The sequence below is a fragment of the Cupressus sempervirens genome, chromosome 1, assembly GCF_028749045.1.
Source record: "Cupressus sempervirens isolate cs-2001-9-10 chromosome 1, ASM2874904v1, whole genome shotgun sequence".
Classification (NCBI taxonomy): domain Eukaryota; kingdom Viridiplantae; phylum Streptophyta; class Pinopsida; order Cupressales; family Cupressaceae; genus Cupressus; species Cupressus sempervirens.
In genome coordinates, this window is record NC_143118.1 from 598907569 (window position 1) to 598928976 (window position 21408).

The window sequence follows — 21408 nt, forward strand, 5'->3', positions numbered from 1 at the left end:
GATGAGAGGAATTTGCATCCCCTAAGTCATCCACCTCCTTAGTGACAATCTGAAGACCCTCCTCTTTACCATGGGTTTCCTCCTTTCTTTTTCTTTTTTGTTTCCTTTCCTTTAGCTTGCCTTGAATCATGCCAATGGACTTTAACACTTTGTCCCATGCAACTCTTTGTTGCATAGCCAAATCCTTGATTTGATCCCCTAGATGAACCTAAGACTCCTTCATAGATGCTAGGGAAATGAGAATCTCATAATGCATTCCATATCAAAATAGATTTTGGTTTTTCTTTCCATGACTTAAAATAGTTGTACAATGTTGGGATGCTTGACTAGTCTAATCATAGTTGTGCAATGTTAGGATGCTTGACCAGTCTAATCTTAATGTATGACTTTTCATGATTGCCAGCATCGCCACCTTCAATGTAGTGGTTGTGTTTCTTCTTTAGTCCACTGGATGGAGCACTAAGTTTAAATGGCCACAAAATGTTGTTCACTTTTGTGAAGTTGGGGCCAATAGTAACAATCTCGTGGATAAGATCTTCAATACATATTATGCCATATTTACCTAAAACATGTTCACAAGAAACAAGGTAGAAATAATAAGCATTGAGAAAGCATACTGACTAACACAAAAAGGCATCACGAACACAAGTGCTATAAGAATTTTCCTTAGGGCAAAATAACATCAAGATCAAGAAGCTCAAGCACTAGCACAATATGGACCAATAATGGATGATCAGAATAGCAATAATGAGAATATCATATGTGTGCATACACAATAGAAGTGTTTGTATATAAAGGGCTCTAGACTGACTAGGAGATAGCAAATTAAGCCTCACAACTAAGCACATGTCCACCAAGAGTGGATCATCCTCCATTGAGCACAAAAGTTAGTGTGATAATGAGAGGATAAGAACACTGAGCTATATCTCATAAAGAGATGTTGTAGACACCATGTGCTTAATTAGAGTAAAAATAATTGTGTTGTCTACATGACAACTCAGATGATTATGCAAATTCTTGTGTTGTCAACAAGACAACTCATCTAACTATGCATACTTTATGATAATTAATAAAATAATGCATTTAACCTAAGTAAACTTAAGTAAAGTGTAATAATAATTAATTATTTACACTGACAAGTACCTTTTCAATGACAGAGTTGTTAGTCAAAGGAATCTGTTGCTTATCAACCTTTTCATAACCTCACTTGTAAATCAAATCTCTTATGCTTTTTAAATTTGGATATCTAGAAAAATTAAGCAAGAGAATTAAATAATAGTAGACACAAGAATCTATGAAATAAGAAAAAATTGATCTACATATTGCTTATAACTTACCAAGAACATACCCAAAGGTTGCATATGGCTCAACCCGATGCAACATATTTATTGTTGCTCTGTTCACTTTTAGAAAGATGCCATTGAAGATCTAAAATGAAGTGCTATAACAAGTCAATATCACTAGAATATTGTATATACATCTAAAAGCAATCACTAACCACTATTTTAGAAACAAAAAGTGCAAAAGAGACAGGTCAAGCTGAAAAAGGACCAACTTGCCTCAAATGCAAAAGTTGCAAAATTATTCTTGTCTTTGGATGCATATCATTGATATTGAATAAGAAAAATAAGAAACTCAAAAAATGGGGGAAAAAAAAAACCTACTTAAAACATATATTAGAATTTGGCAAAGACTAATAATTTTGTGTTCATCTTTATTTAAAATAGAAGAGATCTAAATATATTACAATAAAATCTAGGGAAAAAACATTTACTCTTTTTTAATGAAAAATAGACTAGAGAGCTAATAGTCCGCCAAATCTATCACTATATAAAGACCAAGAAAGTACAAGGTATATAAATACTACAGACTAGCTACTTACCCACGGATACAAATAATAAACAATAGATTAGCTTCTGGCTCAACACAAAAGTCTCCTTTCATTTTTGCCTCTCTTCAATCTAATAACCTCTCATTCCTGATTTTTGTCACAAAGTACACAAGAAACTTACTAAGGTACGTTCATCAACCCTAGATGGATCAACATCGCTCCCACAACATAGCTATTGCATGGACGTCGCAATTGGACTGGAAGCTTAAGACGTCATACTTCTGATGATGTAATGTTGCAATTGTGACATCCTCAACATGAACTCTTGCCCCTTCCTTCTTCCAAGTTACGACAATTTTATCCATCACAATTGCGACGGGTGCCCTTGTTGTCGCAATTTGAGACAGCAAAAATCTGATGGGAGCCAATTCATGGTTCTGTCATTTGGGTGACAAATTTCCATCACAATTGCAACGGCCTTCCATCGCAATTCAGGCCCAAATGTAGTAGTGATGTGTCATAATTGGGATATATGCTTGTGCTACTATCCATTGACTATAGGACCAAGTCATCCAAGCTTAAGGATAGTAATCATCATGTGGATCCCTAGACCTGTTTAATAACCACCAAGAGAAGTGGAAGACCAACCATCATCAATGAGTCAAGCCTAGCTATTACTCATTATGAACAAATCATCTAAGGCCTATTACGCTGGAGAGAAAATCCAATTAGAAGTCGCCTATATTTCTATTGTTCATTCAATGATGAAGACTTATTCCTTTTTTTTGAGAAAATGTCTCAATATATTTGTAATTGAATTAACTTTTCTAATGTATCTAACTAAGATGACCAATAGTTTAGGAATTTAGTTAGAATCTTTTGTTTTAAATAAATTGTTGGAAGACTTCTCGTAGGAATGGGTGTAGTAAGATAGAAGTCAATATATTGTAGTTTTCCAAGCAACAAAGTTGTATCATTTCAATTTGAAGCATACATTTCATTTTCAACTATGAGTAAAAGGGAGATGTTTGCATTTCAATAACTTGCATGGTTATTCTTATTCACTCGCCCAAGGGGCCCACTTGGTGAGTGAATATTTCCATTCCTTGTCTTTGTAAAATTTGTTTAGTTCTTTGTTGTTCTTGCAACCACTATGTACCAAAACCTGTGAGTAGCAAAGGCAGACATAGTAGATACATCTCTAAACTATTGAATTTTGTTTAGGTTATTAATAATAGTTCAAGCTTTGATAAGATAAGATTAGAATCCAATATGTACTTCTAAAGATTATTTTCCTTTCTTTCAATAGAATAGTGATGGCATCTGAGGTAACTTAGTGCATATATTTTGTTGTGTTATTTCAAGTTTACATCCTTGGGTTGATAGATAAATGGACCTATAAGTAGAATTAATAACTATTGGATGGATGTACAATCTACAACTATAGGGTAAATTATCCTAGGTATTAGTCTGATTTAGTAGGCAAACAATTAGCTCTTTCATTCATTTCTTAATAAGATTTATCATTGTTTTTGTAATACTCAAACAAATATTTGTGTAGAGCCTACTTATGTTGCAACCTTGTTTACATAATTATGTCAGTTCATATAGATAGATATATATAATTTTATTAAATGTTTAAATAATTGATTTAAGCCACTTTAGAATAAAATAAAATTTATCAAAACAATGGAAATCATGAATATTTAGCAAATATTTTTTTTTAAATCTTCCTTTTTTTTTAAATATGTCATATTATTTATAAATGATAATATAAATGTTAATTTCAATTTGTTACAAATAGAAAATATATTTTTTCAATTATTAATATTAACTAGTAACAAATTAAGTAACATTTAAAAATACCAATTCAAACAAATTCTTAAAATGCAATTATTTAAATTAGAAGAAAGAATCATATAAAATTGCTTATTTCACTCATAATCTCCCAACTTGTAAAAATTTATAAACTACAATGGAAGTCCAAGAGTTGTCACTTGAAATTCTAACACTAAATATCATTTGATAAACTCATCCTCACTAAAGAAAATTTAGAAGTTCAAAATGAAAAATAAAATATATATGCCTTATTTATAGCACAATTAAGTATCTAAATAACAAATATAAAATAGTATATATATCGTCAGATATGTTTTTAAAAATAAAAAATAACCTTCCCATTCCAATACAAGTCCATCGACTCCGCACGGCATGAAGTATGAACTATAAGAAAGAAATCACAATTTGCTTGTCAACATGCTCATCCGTCGAGATTTGTTTTGGAGGCTTTAATCTTGTTTTGAAAAATGAAAAGATGGGCATGATTTGGGCTGGTTTTGAATAAAACAAAGAAAAACAGTGGTGCGGGATGGTAAGCATTTGTTTCTTTGAGGGATGAACAAGACTCAGCTAATTTGTGTACTCTGTTCTTGCCTTAAAATCTCTCTGACCCATTTTACTTTGAGACATTAATTCTACAAGAATGGCAGCCTCTAGGAGAACAGACAGCACAAAGCAGTTTTCCTTGTCAAGAAATGGAGAAGCGTTAGTGGAAGAAGAAGAAGATGATGAAGCCAATCTTGATCTGTATTTCTATATCATTGAAAACCAAGAATCAGTAACAGATGAAGGGGTAACCAGTGATGTTCTCCAAGGAGTTGTAGAGGAAGTGAAATATGGAGACCCACTTAGGCAGCTTCAAGCTCTCCGTCAGCTCAGAAAGATTTACAGCTTCCAAGATTACATAATCAATGGAGAACTTGTACCCGTGCTGGTTGATTGTCTGACAAGGGATGATTCAACAGAGCTTCAGCATGAGGCAGCTCACATGTTACGCTTTCTCTCCCGATTTGAGACTGCTGTTTTGATTGAAAACCATGCAGTGCCTTATTTCATCAACCTCTTGAATTCCCCCAATGAAGATGTGCAAGAACAGGCAGTAAGGGCCATCGCCATTGTTGCAGATCATGCTCTGCAATCCTTTGATTGCAGAGTCATAACGGAAGACATGATCTTCAATCTTCTCCCCTTCTTCTATCGACCCAAATCCCCTTTCAAGATCTTCTGGTTCGCCCTCAAAGCACTCGTAAACATCATTCGGTGCAAACCCATTGAGGATACTCTGATTGCCATTCCAACCCTAAAGGAGATTCTTGAAACAGGAGAAGATCCCCAAGTACTAAGGCTTGCTTGTGAGGCTCTTACATCTTTTTCTGAAGGGCCTGAGGGTGTTGAATCTATCATTGGCAATGGCATTTGCCCTTGCCTTGTTGAGCTCATGTTCCATGATTCTCCACAACTGCTTCTTTCCGTCATGGAAACCATGGCCAACATTGCAGACCATGAGAGCTATAAGGAGGTCATCAATGGCAGAACACTGTCTCAAATGGTTGCAATTGTGTCAAATGGTGGTGACAAGGGAGAGTCAAAAATGGTGAAGCAGATTCATTGTGAGATTTGTAGATTGGTTGCGAGTATCACAAGACAAACCCCAGATGACATTGAGCTTGCAATCAATGGAGGAGTGATAGATGCAGTTGTGAGGCTTCTTGCAGACGGAGAAGATAGTGTGAAGGAAGAAGCGGCTGTTACCATTGTTAATGGTATCGAACATGGGAATGAAGAACAGGTTGTGTACTTTGTAGATCTTGATTGTTCAAATCTCCTCAGTGATCTGATTACAAGTAGCAATGAAAGCCTCGCACAAACTTGCCTTGATGGAATTGAGAGGATGTTGCGGTTCATCAAAGAGGAAAACAAACACCCACATCTTTTCAGGAATACTAAGCTCAGGGATTTCCATAGAACGCAAACACAAAGTGATCAATGGGTAGATGCAGATGCAGAGGAAGGTGGTCTTCTATTTCCTCCTGCTAAGAAGCCATGCACTGATTTCAAAAATATTTTCAAGAGAATGAAGTAAGATTAAAACGTTCGAATTGAATGCCAATCTATATTTTGAACTCCCTTTTTGTTGAAATACCAAAATCCAATGACCTGGATAAGTTTAAGTTGGAATCTGTTTTTGTGTCCCAGCTTTCCAGATCATTTCAGAGAACAATTCAAGCGCTAATTTGATGCAACAAAAGGGTTGCTGAGTGATATTAGTCCAGTCTTTTCATTCCATCAAACATATTATTTTCAAATATTGTAATAGTGGTTTCTCGGAGTTTTTGCATACACCGAAGAGGTGAGATGGAATCAAGCTTTTATATTTTCTTGAGATGCCCGTAAATATGTTAGACCCTATGAAAAAACATATGTTAAATTCTTATCTAAAAATCTGGTTATTTCTTATTATCTTGGTTCAGCTTCTGTGATTCTATGCACTGGGTTTCAAAATTAGAGTTTGAAGTCATGTTTATATTTTGGAGAAAAAAAAGGTTGCAAATGTGAATTGCATTATATTTTTATTAAAATGGCATCCATTGTGAATCTGGGAACATTTCTTTATATTTAGTTCTTGTTTATTTTAAAATTTAGATTCTTTCTTAAGTCATAATTCTACAATGGCATCCATTGTGAATCTGGGAACATTTCTTTATATTTAGTTCTTGTTTATTTTAAAATTTAGATTCTTTCTTAAGTCATAATTCTACTTTTGTGAAATTTGTTTGTCATGATTTATATGGGACATTTTCATTGGTGCATTAAAATATACTATATGCACACTTTCATCTTGTAACATTTGGATGGTTAAGATCAATTGTTTTCAATCTTTTACAAACCTTAGTAAGGATTGACCAAAGAAAAAATGTCAGTAATCTACCAAAGTTATCTTTAATATTATTATTTCAAAAAGTTAATTAAAAAAATTATATAATAAGGTTCAAAATTACATATCATTCTAAACCATTTCTACAAATCAAAGAGGTTTTTGCAAGTGAGGATTTGAACTGGATTTGTATACTCAAACCTACCAAAATATAGATTTATTGTTCAAAGTGCAAAACAAAGTTTTGGCCAATTTAATATTTTCAATCATAAAAATATAATGAACCACATGTACATTGGATATCATAGTATCTTTTATCTTTTTTGGACATTGTCTTTATAAAAGTACTCTTATTTTTTTTTATACTACTTTCATGCCTAAAAATGAAGAAATCTTTTTTATTTGTTTTCTTAATTTTGACACTTCATTGAATATCAAAATACCTTATCTTTTTTGGACATTACCTTCATACAAGTACTTACTTTTTATATATTGTTTTCATACCCAATATGAAAATATATTTTGTATTTATTTTCTAGACTAGTCTATATTTCTATTGTATGCATTTAATTGACTAGTACACATAATAACATTTACAATAGGGGAAGTGGTCATTTAACTTTAAGGGAGTGCTCTAATTTTTCAAATTTTAAGTAAAAAGAAAAATAATAATTTTGAAAATTGAATAAGATAAAATCAAGTACAAAGTAAAATAGATAGATGCACTATAATAACATGGTAATCAGAAGTTTTATAAATCAATATTAGTATTTCTCTAAATAAATTTAAGTCAATTAATTTTGTCTATTACAAATTCAGACCATGAGCATGGCAATTTAACAGAGACACAGAGTGCACCAGCCCAGTGAGGGTCTTAACAAAGTAATTTTAGTTCTATACGAAAGAGGTATCAATTTCACCAGGTTCACTTGGACAATATCTTGGTCTCATCCCTTATTAAGGGTCTTACATTCAAAACACTTGATCTCTAGTTAAGTCATTTAAACCCTTTCAACTTCATCAATAGACCAATGACAATAGCTATGCAACAGCAACTAAAATAGACATTATACCGAAGAAAAAAACTTTGTACAATTTTTTTTTTAAAGTCTCCCCTTACTATAATGTCTATTCTGATAACTGCGTAGTCCATTGACCTTTTTCACTATTTTTAACAAAATTTCAAATGTGAATGTTGACTATTTTTAACAAAAATCCAAATGTGACTGTTGACCTGAACTCCAAATTCATAGATCAACTCACCAGAAACTTTTTATCTCTTCGAAATATGCTATTTTGTGTTTTTACAAGGGCTATTTTCTATGATATAACATGCAATTTCTATTCCTTATGGCCAGTTTCAACTTTATGAATACGAATCCGTTACTTGTTCATTTTCATTAAACATAAACGATTCGTCAATATACAAAGTTCAGCTTACAAGATCATGAATATACGAAGATCAACTTAAATCCTGACAAAACATTCAAATTAACGACGCGTCTACTTTTGCATGCCTGACATGATGTGAATGGACCAAAATCATGACGGCAAACTGATATGTTAAGCGTATTCCAGATAAGCCTCGAAAAATACTTTAATTTGTTAAAAAATACATAGCATACAAGAGCTAACTATATATTCTTAAATAAATTAGTAAATTTTTTAATAAAATTTGCAACCAACACATCAAAATTTTTATTTTATGAATAGGGATTGACATCGTGCATGTCAAGTTTGAAACAATGAAGGCCACTTTAGGTTTTTTAAGTCAAAAAATCTTACTCGGTTTTATAGCAGCCAGAGTATAAATGTAGACGAACATAGTGGGTATAGGGCGAGTGTTTTAAATGACACTTTTTGACCACTTTGCACTCCACGATCTCTACAGAGAGATCAGTGAATAACCAAAAACTGATTTCTTAGCTTTAAGCCCTCCACTCACTGACGGAGGTACACTGAAAAAATCGACAAATTCCAATTTATGATTTAGGAGTTCTAGATACGTGAGGAGCAGACTCGTCCAAATACATTAGTTCCAAGAAGATGGAAGGAACATTGAACTAACAACTGAATATGTTTTCCAGGGTCTACATCATCATCTCAGCCTTTGTCTGTCAATAGCTTCATCAGTGTCTGTCAATAGCTTCATCAGTGCAGATAATTATGAAGTGGCATCGTCCAGTAATTCTACGCGTAATAATACTCCTTGATTGTCACCAGTAGTTGCTCACTCAAAAAATACCAGTACTCGTAATTAAAAAAGTCTGAATAGTCTTTATGAAATGTCTCAACAGTGGTGCACAAATTAGTCAATCACCAACCAAAAAAGCTAAAAAATGATACATGTGGGATCGGTTATTAGTACATGAGTTTTCATTTTTGGGGGCTCTTTCAAGAGGTAATTGGGAGTATCTATGACAAAACTATCACGACTGTTAATACATATGGGATTGGTTATTAGTACATGAGTTTCATTTTGTGTGGCTCGTTCAAAAGTGGTAATTGGGGGTATCTATGACAAAACTATCACAGTTATTAGACCCCTTGTTGGTTACTAAGCCTCTTCCCCTAATCAGGGTCATATTGCGGATGCACAAAATATTGTTTTAACTAGGCCAATTGGTATATCAGTTTCATAAATTAGTGTCAAAATGTGGGCATACCGAGTATAATTAACCTAGGCCAATTTGTGAATCAATTATACAAATCAGGTTCTGATGTAGTTACCAAATATTAATACTGCCTGGGATATAGCATTCTTGAATAAGCGGGTCCAATTATATTTGACAAATATGCAAAATTATTAATTTTTCACCATATATCGGATTGGTAGGATGATCTATTTTTCATCCTCTTGCTCTCTAACATCCTGATGACCGATCATGGGTTTGATCCAAAATATTGATACAGAAAACACTTACATGATTAAATTAAGAGGCAGCTTTCAGATAATATATATGCTCGTCTGTCAATTACATTAACATGGTTTGGCAATTCCGTTAACATGGTTTGGTATAATAATTGAATGCAGGCACTAAAATTGGTTGGCATTTATGAATAAACCCCTTTAGAGCAACGTGATCTGAAAGATCTATCCAAAGTGTGGTTCCTTCTTTTTAGATCAAATGATTGCTGACTGCAAGACTGGAGCCGTTTCGTTCTGAATGATAATTTCCAAATGTACAGCAGCTATTAGGAGAAAAAACATATGCAGAATGAAGTGAAATATAACATTTATAAACATTAAACAAGATCAAAGAAGTTAAGAATAGGAAAACATTTATTTTCAAGTGCTGTTGTCATGTGAAAATCAAACATCTTGTTGGTCTGTGTATGCTGTAGAGAAGCTATATTGTTATGTTAGTTCGGGACACGGATGTAAATTCGTCTGTATTTAAAATTGTTTTCTACATAATATTGTAATAGTACCTATGGAAAAATACACTTGTATGATATGTCGAAATCTCGTAAAACTAGAAACTTGTATCCAGAACTATTTAGCGAATCTGAACTTTAGGAGACAAACAACAGGCAAAACCCTACTGCCAAGGACTCTTATCACCTTGCCTCATGTAGACATCAAAGAATGTTGAATCCTGGATACTCAAAAAGAAAAAATTCTTCAATGGAACTTATTGCATTAAAAAGGGCCCAAAAGGACTTCTGAGCTTCCTATCGATTGAATATTTGTATTGTAAAATTTACAAACTAGCTTGACCAGTAATGATTATACAAAAATAAATTAAAAGTGGAAACAATAATCCAACCGAAAAAACAAAATCCTTCTGGATCACCTGGCTTAATCCAATTTGCATCCAATTGAGGATACATCTTTACAAAAAGGGTTCATCTTTACAAGAGTCCTACTCGACCAGATTAAGTTCAACTTAAAATACAAAGAATGGCAGAATACAGCATTCTGTTACTGCAAAAAGTCCCGAAAACAGTGCCTGTAGCAGATCTGATCATTGATGCCTGTGAACTCCTCCAAAGAAAATGTTGAACATGTGCTAGCCTTAGCTGTATTTTCAGCAATATACATGGTTAGACATTAGATAAATTTATGAATCACTCATTTTTCACTATGATGCCACTTGCTCAAGCAATAAATAAGAGAAGTGCCTATATCTGAAGTACATGTACCTGTACAATATGGTACAAATGCATGGGGCCACAAAGTGGATCACCTGTCTTAGATAAAGAACTTCCTTGATAGTGAAGCTCAGCACCCAGACCAGCTCCCAATCTCATTTACATTGGTCCAGAAGTTGGAGGCTCGTTATATCCACTTCCTAAACTAGTATGAATAGAACTTTGTATCACATTGTGAGTTTGCCGATGCTGCTGCTGTTGCTGTTGTTGAGACATTGTTTGCTGGGGCTGCCACTGAACACCGATTTGTTGTCCTGGTGGTGGTCTTGCCCCAATTGGTGTATGGGATCCTGTGTTGTGCCCATGAACTTGACCAATTGAACTATACTGTCGTTGGGGAAGTCCTGCAATATTTGTTCCAGAAGCCAACATACCAGATGAAGTGGTCGTTGATACCGCAGCATTTCCATTTGTTGAGGTAAGCAACATTCCAGATGTGCTGACAGTGGGAGATATCTGGGTACCCGGAACACCATTGTGATTATTTAAGCTGTAAGGCATGCTTGTTGTTTGAGTGACACTCTGCCCTGTTTTCCACTGTACTGAATTTACAACATTATTGTTTGAATGAACAGTATCGGCAAGAGATGAGGCCGGAGCTGCAGAGGCTGTACTTAAAGGAACTCCCACATTGGATCCAACCTGAAATGCTAAATGTCCTTGTTGAGATGACAGCTGAGATGCAACCTGATCCTGTTGTGGCACACAGCTCCTACTGGTCTGAGACGAAGGTTGCAATCCAACATCGGGTCCAGACTGGCGATGAGGTAGCTTTCGATGAGCAAGCTGCTGTGATTGAATAGACTGTCGTTGTTGTTGGGATGATGAAGATAACGAGGACATGGGAACAGAACATGATTGTGCTTGACAGGAAGGCATCTGTTGTTGCAATTGTGCTGCACTTGGAGAAGAAACTGTCGCTTGTTGGTTGTCTGTGCTTAAAGAAGATGAAGGCTGTTGTTTCAATGAGGATTGCTGCACAAATCCCTTTTGCTGTTGGGAAAGGGCCAAATTCTGAGGCAAGCTCACTGGTATCTGTCCAGTAACTTGTCCTTGTCCTGACATAGCAGACTGTATCATCTGTTTCCCTGGCTGAAGTGAGCCAGAGCCGTGAAATAACCTTTGCCCAGGTACTAATTGCACCATTTGATCTTTCTCAGGGTGTTGATTTCCAGTTACAGGCCCTTGAGGCCCATTAACCTGACCAAGATCTGCAGCAATATTCTGCATCATCATACCACCCCTCTCCAAACCTTTTGACACTCTACTTTGCTGCTGCTGCTGCTGACCTTGTAGTTGGCTTTTTTGTTGCTGTTGTGGTTGTGCTTGGTGTTTTAGTTGTTGTTGTCGCTGTTGATGCTGCTTCTGCATCTGATTTTGTTGTAATATGTTTGACTGGCCAGCACCCTGATAATTTTGTCCTTGTGTCTGTGGGAGACTCGGTTGCCGCTTCTGTGAACTTAATATGGAAGTATTCATGGCAGAAGGGCCAGATTGTTGCGATATTTGATTTTGCACACCAGGGGGTGACTGTGTTTTTGACTGCTGTTGAGCACCTGTATGTTGTTGCTGCAGCACATGTTGTGGTAAAGAATGTTGTTGATGAGTGTTATTAGGGACAGTCGACATTGCATGTTTGGCTTGTGGAAGAGGGTGTGGCTGTGATTGTGAAAGTTGTGAACCATTTGAAACATAATGTTGTTGCTGTATAAGTCGTTGACGCTGCAATTGAATCATGTAGGCCGGACTATGGCTAGCATTTTGCAATTGAGAGCTCTGCAAATTACCATGTCCCTGATGCTGTTGATGCTGTCCAGTGTAATTCTGGGTTGGAGAAGAAGCCATCTGGTTAGAGAAAGAACCATTTAAGGTACTGTATGGAGCTGCAGCCTGACCATTTCCCTGAGCAGGCTGGATCTGAAGCTCTTGCATTAGCATCTGCCGTTGATCCTCTGGAGTCTGGCTAGGCTGTTAATCATGAAAGAAAGAAAGGAGAATGCAATAAGACAGTAACAAATATTTTCAATCTAAACATGAAATTAAAACAATGATGACCTTGAGAAATAACAACACAACTTCAGGTGAAATCTAGAATTTAGCACCAGTCAAATCTTCTATAATCTAACACAACTCACCCGCAGCATCTGCATTGAATCTCTTGATCGAGGGATCAAACTCCCTTGACCAGAAATAGCTCCAGAAGTTACTGTGCCAGTAGTTGACAATCCAACACCATTACAAGGGAGTATATTATTTATTCCTGTAGAACCCAAACTCATAATTCCAGGTGCTCCCATCGCAGAATATCCAGGCCTGGGCACTGGCATACCTCTATTAAGCCCAGGCAATAAACCTGCCGCATTCCCTCCTGGCAGCATCCGAGACCCCCGATCACTTGAGTTGGGCAAGCCCATTGGATGACTTGCTGACATGGAAACACCAGGGGCCTGCAAGTTTCTTGCGGCAATCATTTGATTATACTGTTGCATTCGTTGTTGCTCATCCATTTTAACAGAAATAGGCCTTACTGATGAAAACCGCTGCATATCCCTATCATGTAATAATGTAAATTCAGAATATGTCCACAAACAGATGAAAGATATGCAAGTGTTCAGCTAACCAAATATCACTATGATTCACCTTGAAGCTCCTGCCACATTTATTGCAGATGATGAAGCCACCAAATTACCACCCAGTGGCAGGCTACTGGGACCTTGCAATGAAGGAATGCCAACAGATCCAGGCTGCAAAGGTGAAACTGCTCCTAATGAATTGAGCATGCCACTAGTATGTGGTCCCTGGATTGGATAGCCTTGTGGTGATATCTCTGTACTTGATGAAGGTTTATCACATAAATCTAACGGCCTTGATTCAAAAAAAAATTTAATCATATTAGAAACAACAGATAATCAAATAATTTCTTTGAAATTATGTGCATAGCAACGTAAATATGAGAATAATCAATTATTTTGACAGCATTTCACATGTCTAGAATCTCTAGAAGGCATTATCCACTCACGTAAACGGCCCAGCAATATTTTGAATTGCCATAAAATGTGAAGCATGTTCTTGAGCACGCTGCTTCTGTTCCTGATTATCATTCTGCCAAAAAAAGAAGAAATGGGCAAGATCAAGCACACTGGACAGGCAGAACTCCACTAATTCAAATTACTCATGCTCCAAAGTATTATAAGACGGAACTTACAGGCAAGAACATACTAAAGGGGATCAAGAACAAACATGCCCACATGATTATATATTGAACAAACATGCCCACATGATTATATATTGTGATCATCTATTAAGCAGAGTAAACCTCACTAGTCATTTCAACTAAAGGCTACAACATCATGCTTCACACAGCTTCAAAGAAATAAAGAAGAACATACTTCTGGGACAAAGCAAATCTAAGAGAATTTTGCCTAGTATGCTGACTCTGGCAACTCTAGCTGACACAACTTTGGAGAATCAGCACTTGATAAAATAGGAGCTATGAAAATGCCTCTCCTTTATTCTAGCATCTATATTCTTGTTTTGAAGAATTCAACAGCTGAGACAATATTTTACTGGAGGTAGGACTCATTTCTAGCAAAGATGGATTATTTTTCTTAATGATTAGTAACTTCTAGTTATTTTTTACTTATTTCGTTTGCCAAGTCTTGCCGAGCTCATACTATTTTTCTTGACCTAGTATAAGCCCACAGCAGTTTTGAATAATCAAATATCTTATATCAATACCAAGCTACATAAATCATTTCAGATTTCAAACTCTCACTAAATTATTGGTCAGAAATATTCAGCATGAAGACTGCCTATCATATTCATTTATCCGAAAAGCTTAAATAATTAATTGCACCATGATATCAAAAGCATCTTGTATATCCTATACTGGAGGTGCAGATGTATATGTTTAGGATTTAGCTCTAGTAACAATCTTTCATGGTCTCTAGGGTCTCCATTCCAACAGATAATCCTAATCAGTTCTTTCGCATATGAGAAACCAACATAGTAAGCATGCCTTTATGCTTGCTTCCACCAACTTAATAAAGGACTAATATATATGACAAATTAAACATTCAATCCTTGCAGTTCACCCAACCACATGAACATTAAAATGGAATCCTACAATTAGCTAGATGGCCTCTATTTAAATGCCAAAAAAAAAAGGGTAGGCCTAATAGAAGGGCAACTTACACCATTCCGCCCCATTGTTATAAAAGCAGAATTACAATATCATCAGATCAAAGTAACTAGATACTACTATCCTCTGCCTGGGCGCACATATTCCCATCTCCATATTGGTTATGGATACAATACAACATAGATACACATTTAGTACCAGTTCCATACGTGCCCAAAAACCGAGATTCTTGAGCCGTGTTGGATACTGTGATTTGATTTTTTGAAAATTTGAAACAAATCTTCCTAGACTTTAAAAAAAATCAACCATCCAATTCTTTTTGGTATAAGCAAAAACCTACACCAAATGAGGAAGACAAATGAAATGTTTTTCTATTTCAGCAACCTAATTTTTTGAACTACCTTCCACTGCAACTCTAGTAATGTTTGCAAATTCTAATTTGTTATATCTACTTATTATTCTCTATGTAGCAATAGTATGTCTATATTGCTTTCAGAGAAAAACAAAATCCTCTAGTAACTCATAAAAATGTGTTAAACATGTATATATGTTTCTTATGACTTTTGCATCCAACCATATCCATATTAGGGGTCTTTAAATGGCCATACCCATATCCGATATCTTATCTGCAATTGTATCTGAATCTGTGCCTATGCAACTTTGCATCAGATTAAATAATCTCAAAATAGAATCAATTGCTAGAGAGTGATTAGATTTTGTTCATAATTTGAAGATACATAATAAGGTCAAACTGTCAGAATTTTGGAGGTTGCACAGTATTAATTCTTTCTTATACATTGGTAGAACTCAGCAAGTCAGAAGCCTCAACCTAAAGATTAGGACAGATCTGACAGCTGAGATTCATGAGTTTCAGCAGACTCACGAATTGTAGCAGTCAGCCTAGGTAGGAAAAAGATCAAGAAAAACAGTAAATCAACTTAAAATACTCGTTTTTAAAAGAATATTAAAACATTGTTCATTTATTACTTTAAAATCAATTGTGGAGTTGTATTTCCATTAAATTAATTGCAAAGTTGTCTTTCCATTAATCCAAGTCAGAAAATGTTGTCTTTCCACCGAGTCCATGTCCAAGTCAGAAAAAAACTTTGAGTTTTCAGCAAGTCCATGTCTTTACATATGATTTATACACTGATATTTTTTTGAGCTTGTAAACATGACAATGACTATATTCACTGCCTAGAGAATTTGAGAGAAAATAATTATGTTTACAGATACTACTTTCTTGAAATGTGATACCATTTTAGTTATTCATATCGTGATGGATTACCTTTTTGCCAAAATATTAAGTTTCAATGCCAATAAACAAACTGAACCTTAATTTTGCAGTCATCCAAAAACAAATAAGAATTGAAGATACAAAAGATTAAAAACAGTGGGTTGGAAACAGGTTTAAATTTAGTATATACTCCTCAACAATTTTATACAATTAAAATGGCTCAACTGTCTAACCAATTACATGGTGAAATCAACAATTTATCCATTCGATGCTTTTAAAAAATTGAACGGCAATCTGCTTTAGTTAACTGTCTAACCATTTCCTACCATGTATATTTAACAGTTCATCCATTCCAAGTGTCAAGTACAATGTTTACAAAAAACCCAAAGGGAAATCTACAGAAGTTGACACTGGAATGCAATCACACAACCCTCTAAATGGCTTCAGATGTACTGCTATAATCCTAACAGTAATTTGATGTATGAAATACCCTGTGCCTGAATTCCATTTACCAAATCTGAGCTGAAATCTAGAATCTCTATAATCACTATCATAAAACCAAAACTTAAACTAATATGAGTTAGAGACTCACCAAAACTATCTCAAACAACTACAGAAACTTCAAATTAAAATTCTGTGAGAAATCTATATATAAATGAAATATCAGTGTACTGGAACTAACAAAACCTAGAATATCTTAATAACTGAAGCTTAAATTTATAAATCCTTCAATACTATAGACTTTTAATATTGCTGAAAACTGTCACCAACATTTCATAAGTTAACTTGTATGAGAGATGTATTGGACACTAGCTCGCGCTGAAATATTAAATTTAGTGCTGCACTTGGCCCAAAACACCATTCACTCCAAACTTGTGCAAAAGCTCCATCCAAAGAATAATCACATTTTGACATATCTGAAGCCTTAGAGTGGTGTCCCAAGGTAGGGTTACCTCTCCTATTTGTATAGCACAGGTATCCCCATGAAACATTAAAATTACTGCAGCCACAAGTTCTAGAATCTTCTCCTCCAAATTGGAGGGTCCTTTTGTAGGAAACTTTCCGCTGCAGCTAGTAAATAGGGAAATAATTTTGCAGGAGTAATTTTTGGCTAAAGGCTTTCAAACAAATAGCCATGTAGGCGCAGTTTCATTTTATACAAAATTACCAGGAAACTACATTATAAGAACATGAACCATGTCCCTGTCCCTGCTTCCACAATTCTCGGTGACTAAATTTATATATAACATAGTAGTCTCCTTATTCCATTTCTCATATACCCCAATCTCTATGTTACTGGATCACTGCTGTAACTTAACGGATCCAGATCCTAGTCTGGTACAGGCAGGGGTGTGACTCAGGTCTGTGATTTTGCTTGTGCATTCTTCAGGGGAGAACCCATGAAGAACCCAGATTTATTTGCAAAACCCACAGTGAATCTGGCAGAAGACAGCAATTTTTTTATTTCTATTTCCTTTGGCATTTTTAATTGTTCAAGCTAAGTTTCTGATTCAGATTCGGATTAGGATTAAGGTTTGAGATTCAGTCAAAAAAAATTGGGCTTGGTTCAAACTCGTTTTTGGTTCATCTGTACAAAAGTATATGTTTTTAATATATATATGCAGCAGCAAATATGTTAATACACCACTATATTTATAAAGACATCTTATTAATAAAATATTATCTATTACCATCCATAGCAAAATAACTCACAGACAAGCTTAGAGCATGCAACAATCACCTATCAACACTCCTTGAACAATGGCAATCAAAAAAGAAAGTTTAGCAATGGAGGCAAGAAGTTCTCTTTTTCATTCACAAATGCACAAGTGATATAAAACAACTTTCTTGGCATTTTTAGGGCAAATTCGGCCCCAGGTTCATCCGCTAGAAATCAAATTTGCTGCAAATTCTTCTAAATTCCTCCCAGGTCTTCTGTCCGAATTTGCAGCAAATTTTAATGACTGGCAGAATTACTAACCAATTTGGCAGGGACCCAAATTTGTGAGGAATCGACCCGACTTAGAGAGGACTGTGAGTGAATCTGGTAGCTTAGTGTTCAAAAAATTTGACTGATTTGAATGCATCCCGATCATGTGTTTTCCCTACTAGTTAGTAATTAGGCATCACCTCCTGGTCATGCAGATTTATTCATAGTCATGGAATAATTGGCCCACAGGGGAGAGGCACAGCAGGGGAGGGTTCAGTTTGCACATGAAATTCCAATAAAAGCACAAGAATTAAGTTAGCCAATTTCATTTCATTCTAGAGCAAGCACTAATTCATGCAGTGGGCGGTGTACATTATATTTTCTGTTCTGTAGTTTTCTCTTGTGATTGGAAACTTGTGCATTTGTGTTCCTTTTCTTGCGTGAGTACCTGAACTTTTTGTTTTAAACATTTTAAATTTCAGGTAATAATTAACTTTATTTATTTATGTAGCCTATACTACAGCAAAATGTAAACTTTTAACTACTTATTCAATTCTTAAACATAAAGTTTATTCATAATTTATTATAATATTATACATTAATATTGTACAGGATATATATATATATATATATATATAATGTGTGTGTGTGTGTGTGTGTTACCAAATCGGGTGCAGATGTGGAGGCAAGAAGTGGGTGTGCAGACATTTTGTGGGGGGATGTGGATGTGTTTGGATGTGTGTGTGTGTATTATATATATGCAAATAAATGCATTTTCATTAACCTTGAATATTGAATAAATGGATTGTTCTACGATCACAGATTAACAGATGCTACAAAAATCCTCAGTCAAAAATCACAAATCTCTTCAACTGGAAGCAGCATTAGATAGGATTGCATCTTTAGTCTTATTTATTATCTCCTTAACATTTGCAATGGAAGACACCAGGTATGGAAAAATTTATGAACATAGAAGAAATTGATCTCGGGATTTAAATCTGCAGCTACACAAACTCTCAGACACATTTTCTGCCTGTAACACAATACAGATCTACAAATGCCCTCCATACGCAGAGTAATCAATACTCATCAACCTTAAGATTTAACAATTCTGAATTCTTTCTTCTCTGCAAGCCCAAACTGGATATAAATCTTAAGTTTTAACCAAATAATAGAAGCATATGCCTGTGGAAGCTACCACGAAGCACCTCCCAGGCATTTGGATACCTGGGAGGCGCTTCCGAGTGGCTTCCGCAGCATCCGCCTCCGCCTCCACCTCCAGGCCCAGGATGCCCACTTCAGCATCTAAGATATGTGGGTGTGGGTGTGGGTGCGCGCATGTGTGTGTATATTTTTGTTATTAACATATTATGGGCTAAAAATAAACTACTGCAGATATCTTAGATCCATCGATCTAAAAAATGCCAAGGGATACATCTTTTTGTATGGACAAATTGAAAATGAACCTGGCCCCAAATATTGTTTTCACTGCATCTGCAAAGTGAAACTCGAAACCCAAACTCAAACCGATAACAATTTTAGTATTTTAGCCTAAATTGATTGGTGCATCCCCGTCACTGTCCCTGTCCCTATCCCTGTTCCTGCCCTGATCCTGGCACCCATACCCCCACATCTTCTGGTAACTATGATTTTATACGATAGTATTTTTTCCAACTAAAAGTTATTACTAAGAACCCTTGAAAGCTTATTCTTGCAGAAGCTGTTAATTTCAAAGGAACTATATAACATTAAAACATTCTTAAGATTCTACTGCACCATCTTCCAATAAAATCAAGAATGCACCCTCAATCGGCCAGTAGTTTAGACCCTAACTACAACAACCATTCCATGCCCCAGGATGATATTGATGTCCCTGTTGTCTCAGATATTCAAGGGTCTTAGGCACTTGATTGTCCCCTCTTTCCAAAACATACACCCTGCTTTATTTGATACCAAAAGTCAAAAAATGTAACTTTTAAGGGGGAAAATGACTGAAAACTTTGAGAAGCTAAATGGGGCAGATTGTCATTGCAAATTCAGCACATGTACTTCGTTTGCCAAATTTAAGTTTTTTTTTGGTTTATTAGGTTCTTTTATAGCCCTCCTCTGCCAGCTTGAAATTTGTGAAAATTTTGACATTCATAAAACAATATTTCCACATCCTTGCATTTTCTCATCCTGGACTCGCAGAAACATTGTTTGTATATACTGTCAATTTATGACAAATTCACTTTAAAAGTTAGACATGTGAGATAATTACTAATTAGTTATTATACAAAAACCAAAAGCTTATCACCCTAAATAGATTGAATCTAGCTATATTCTCCAAAACATTCCTTTTTGTGCACCCATGAGATATAAAGGTGGCTCAGTGGGCCCACTACCTATAAAGAAGAATTGGCCTAGGAACCCTCAAAATGGTCTCCCTATTGATATTTAAAATAACTTGGACACACTGACTAATAGCCATATTGTGCAGAGCATACAACCAAAAAAGGCCCATAACAACATGCTCAAATGCTTTTCATTGTATATATATTGAGGTTCCTACAATATAATTTTTGCTGCATAGTTTCACCCTAATGCAGTAACAACACACAAAGTTTGTGGTGTATTATTATTGCACTACATCTAGCTTCACTTCAAAAGTTCAAATTGCTACAGTGTTGTAAAAGCATGTGCTAATTATGATTAAAAATATTAAATAAATAAAAATATAGCAGCTACAAATGAAGATGTTATGCTAGTCTCCTATTTCACTTTTTGTCCATGCTCATCTCCTTCCCTACCAAATGGGTAATGGCTAAATGACTCCAATCAAGTCATCATCCTTAACACCTACCAAACCCTGGTCTACCATTATAACCGATTCAAATCTTGTCATATCATTAATCTTATAATCAATGCCTGTTTGACTGTGTAGGAAAGGAATAAGTGGTGAAGCTTATACATAAGTAATCTGCCTTAAAAACATAATACTAATTATTTAAAGTAATATTTCCAGGTAAAAGATTACTCTGCACAAGCAATGTTTTATCAATTATCTTTAACACCAAATAGAAATTAAATGGAGGCAGTCAGAATTTCAAAATTCAACAATTGATAAAATGTCACTCTTCCAAGGCATGCATATAAAACTATACCTCTCAGGCTCTTCTCAGACCAAGGCTACATCAAGTCACCATGGAAAAAAATGTATACTAAAAATTGTTACTAATTATAATTCTCCATCACTAGAAGGAACATCTGACCTGAGTCTTTCGGACATGCTGCTGTTGCCCAATCTGCACAATTTTCTCAAAATGAGTCTTGAGCGCTTCTTCTTCCATTGGACCTTGCAGACGTTGGAGCAATATTCTAGCACTGCCCTGCATTGCCAAAGTTTAAATATGAATTCCTT

The 21408-nt window shown here is 35.3% G+C and overlaps 2 protein-coding genes across 3 annotated transcripts in view; one reads left to right on the top strand and one right to left on the bottom strand.

Moving 5' to 3' along the window:
* Positions 1–4313: 4313 nt before the first annotated feature.
* LOC149578867 (importin subunit alpha-8-like) lies at positions 4314–5903 on the top strand. Its single transcript, XM_089801560.1, has 2 exons — positions 4314–5749; positions 5867–5903. Exons 1-2 carry the CDS (start codon positions 4314–4316, stop codon positions 5901–5903), a joined length of 1473 nt encoding a protein of 490 aa, XP_089657686.1.
* Positions 5904–10180: 4277 nt separating this feature from the next.
* LOC149578868 (chromatin modification-related protein EAF1 B-like) overlaps positions 10181–21408 on the bottom strand; it is a 34889-nt gene continuing 23661 nt past the window's right edge. The window contains exons 18-23 of one of the 2 annotated variants that reach the window (XM_089832298.1): positions 21260–21376; positions 13720–13802; positions 13341–13565; positions 12836–13250; positions 10736–12668; positions 10181–10568 (exon numbers count right to left, since the gene is read on the bottom strand). In XM_089832298.1, coding sequence (XP_089688424.1) covers positions 10800–12668; positions 12836–13250; positions 13341–13565; positions 13720–13802; positions 21260–21376 — 2709 coding nt within the window. In that variant the 3' untranslated portion in view covers positions 10181–10568; positions 10736–10799. Of the gene's footprint in view, positions 10569–10691; positions 12669–12835; positions 13251–13340; positions 13566–13719; positions 13803–21259; positions 21377–21408 lie in introns of both variants that reach the window. The other variant, XM_089832292.1, reaches the window with a different exon arrangement.

Bases quoted from the DNA above. Each gene is read 5' to 3' on its own strand.
- LOC149578867 (XM_089801560.1), top strand. From the start codon at position 4,314: ATGGCAGCCTCTAGGAGAACAGACAGCACAAAGCAGTTTTCCTTGTCA. The intron at 5,750-5,866 runs GTAAGATTAAAA...TTTGTGTCCCAG, and splicing joins AATATTTTCAAGAGAATGAA to CTTTCCAGATCATTTCAGAG.